Consider the following 3,263-nt stretch of genomic DNA (forward strand, 5'->3'; position numbering starts at 1 on the left):
GAACTGAACTAGAACTGAACTAGAACTGAACTAGAACTGAACTAGAACTGAACTAGAACTGAACTAGAACTGAGCTAGAACTGAACTAGAACTGAACTAGAACTAAAATAAACTTGATCTTTTGTCCATCGAACCTTAATAAGTCTGGTTTTGCTTCAATTCTTTGAAAAACTTTTACTACATTTTCTTTTGATAATTTTTAATTTATAATTTAACTTACGATAATTTAGAATATAAAATGATTTTCTGATATTTAATGAAAATTTTTAACAATTACTATTTCAATACGAAAAGCAACAAATCTAATAAAGGTGGCAATTTATATTGAAAAATCAAAGACAAAGCAAATTAGTTACCAAATAAATAAACTTAAAGCAACTTTCTATTAATAAAAAAAAATATTAAATAAAACTGAATATATATTTCCGAATTAGGTCTATGGTAGAGAAAATGGGATAAGTTCAAAAATGAGAAAATGCTTGAAATAAAAACAAAATCAAGGTAGAAGAAAACTAAATTTAAAGTTGAAAATGAAGTGATTTAAAGTGATAGAAAGAAATCATAGAGTAGAATAGAAAGAAGGTGAACACTTTTCATAGGTGGCAGGTGATAAATGAGAGCGAGTTTAATAGAAATAGATTTTATATTGAAAGGTTTAAGGTATTTAACTTTTGCTTTTTGGTTTTGAAATAACAAACATTTAAATAAATAGGTTTATATATGAAAAGGAGACATAATACGTTTTTTTCAGATAGAATAGCGTAATAGTACTTAAGACAGAGACATACATACAATAAAATTTAGGTAGAAAGGTTATAGATTTATTTTTTTAAATTGTTTAGAAATAGTCACACATAATCGTTGCATGGTTTGTTTTGGTATTTTTTTTTTCAAATTTTCAATATTTAAACATTTAAAAATTTGTTTGAATAAAAAAATAAAACATAATATTTAACAGAAAATATTAAACATCAAATATTTATCTAAGAGTAAAAAACCGATAAATCAATAAATCTTGTAAAATGTTCAAACACAAAAGTAAAACACGCACTCGCAGCAAGGCACGCCATTAAAAATTTTAATAAAATAATTATAATTAAAAAAAAACAAAAATTTATTAAAAAATAAATTTTAAAAATCATTAAAAAAGTGTGTGTTTTTGTAATATTTATATTTTTTAAATCCATCTGACTTAAGGCTCAAGAACAAGGACAGAATTTGAATAGAACTAAAACAGAATTTGAATAGAACTAAAACAGAATTTGAATAGAACTAGAACAGAACAAGAACAGAACAAGAACAGAACTAGAACAGAACTAGAACAGAACTAGAACAGAACTAGAACAGAACTAGAACAGAACTAGAACAAAACTAGAACAGAACTAGAACAGAACTAGAACAGAACTAGAACAGAACTAGAACAGAACTAGAACAGAACTAGAACAGAACTAGAACAGAACTAGAACAAAACTAGAACAGAACTAGAAAAGAACTAGAACAGAACTGAACTAGAACTGAACTGGAACTGAACTAGAACTTATCGTTCTAGATTTTTGTAAATTTAACAATTTTTAATTTTCACCCTTAAAATTACACTTTGTTCCTGGTTGAAAAAAATTCATAATTTGTCAATATTTTTATATAAAATTATGTTTCAGTTGCATGCATTTGGTTAAGTTCTGGTAAATTTTTACACTTTTGATTTAAAAAAAAAAAATAATATAAAAATATTTATAACAACATTTAAAGCCATGGCAATTACACAAGATTTTGTTATTACATTTTAGGTGCCAATACAATTACTAATTACAAATGGATTCAATGCTAAATTAACAATGAATACACACAGAAATTAATACTAATTACGTAATTAATAAAAAAATATAAATTTTAAAATTTAAAATTAATATAAAATAAAATTAAAAACTTATTTTTTTAAATTAAATTAAAAAAATAAACTAAGGTGTTAAAGTTTCTGTTGTTGCAAAATTATTAAAAGCTTTTGTCTAAAATATAATAATTGTAACTAAGTTAGAAATTAATTGAATTAATTAAATGTTTACATAAATATAACAATCAATTAGAAATTATTGTTTTATTTTTTTAGATTTTTGTTATATAAAAAGCAGTCAAAAAAATTATTATTGTTATAAAAATAAATTATAGAAAAAATTATGTTGTTGTAGTAGTTTTGTTAAGTTTTTTGTATGTTTTAAAAAAGTAGATAGAAAAAAGAAATAAAATTATTTTTGTGAAACTAACTTTGATGCTAAATTTTCGCGTTTGAATTTTGACCCTTTGATCTATCCAGCTGGCACGACGACCACTTAACGATGGCTTTAAATTTGTTAATTTTTGTTTTTGTTTTTTTTTTTTGTTTAAGTTAACAAATTCAATTTGAATATTTTCATTTAAATCAACACAGTATAGAAGTAGTTAGAGTTTCAATTGGTGTGAAGAAGAAAAAAAATGAATATATAAAAATATTTAATTTATTTATTTTTTTGTTATTATATTTAAAATAATTGTTTAAATACAAAAAGTTTTACTTAATTAGTTTAAACAAAATCTCACTTAATGTTAGAGCAATTCAAACAAACAATTTGTACAAAAAACAATAAATTTTAACTAAAAAAAGCTTTTTTTCAAGAAAATTTTAAAGTTTAGGAAAGATAGTTAAAAGAGTTAGAAAAGTTAAGGGTTTGATAGCTTAAGTTTTTTTTTCAATTTTTTTTTTTAAATTTTAATTAAAAAACCACCAATATTTTGAAGGGTTTAGTAAAGGCCCAACTCGGAATATTTTTATTTTTGGGTTTTTATCAAAACCATTTTGTTTTCTTTAATTAAAAATCAAATTAAAAAAATCATAAATCCAAAAAAAAAAAAATAAAAATAATTATTCAAAATTTTTAGCTTTGCTTTGTCTATTGCTAAAAACTAAATAATTTTTAAAATGATAAAATAATTTTTGCTTAAACTACTTTATGTAAACTACATTTTTAAACCAAATCAAAGCTGTTTTGTGTGTAGAGCTTAAAGCTTTTTTAACTAGAAAATACATGAATTTATTTTTTAAGTGTCACACACATAAACACACAAAATTGCCAAAACAATACGAATACTTTTAAAAGAAAACATAGTAAAAACATAGTAATACAGAACTAGAACAGAACTAGAACAGTACTAGAACAGAACTAGAACAGAACTAGAACAGAACTAGAACAGAACTAGAACAGAACTAGAACAGAACTAGAACAGAACTA

At 22.8% G+C, this 3,263-nt stretch overlaps 1 protein-coding gene across 1 annotated transcript in view; it reads right to left on the reverse strand.

Annotated features, from left to right (window-relative positions):
• Positions 1-2,433, reverse strand: part of LOC111688202 (sodium/potassium/calcium exchanger Nckx30C-like) — a gene marked incomplete at its 5' end in the record, with an annotated part of 33,250 nt that extends 30,817 nt beyond the window's left edge. The window contains one exon of the mRNA XM_046955925.1: positions 2,263-2,433. Within this exon, the coding sequence (XP_046811881.1) occupies positions 2,263-2,433 (171 nt within the window). The remainder of the gene's footprint in view (positions 1-2,262) is intronic.
• Between the last annotated feature and the right edge of the window lie 830 nt (positions 2,434-3,263).

Source organism: Lucilia cuprina, chromosome 2, assembly GCF_022045245.1.
Source record: "Lucilia cuprina isolate Lc7/37 chromosome 2, ASM2204524v1, whole genome shotgun sequence".
Classification (NCBI taxonomy): Eukaryota; Metazoa; Arthropoda; class Insecta; order Diptera; family Calliphoridae; genus Lucilia; species Lucilia cuprina.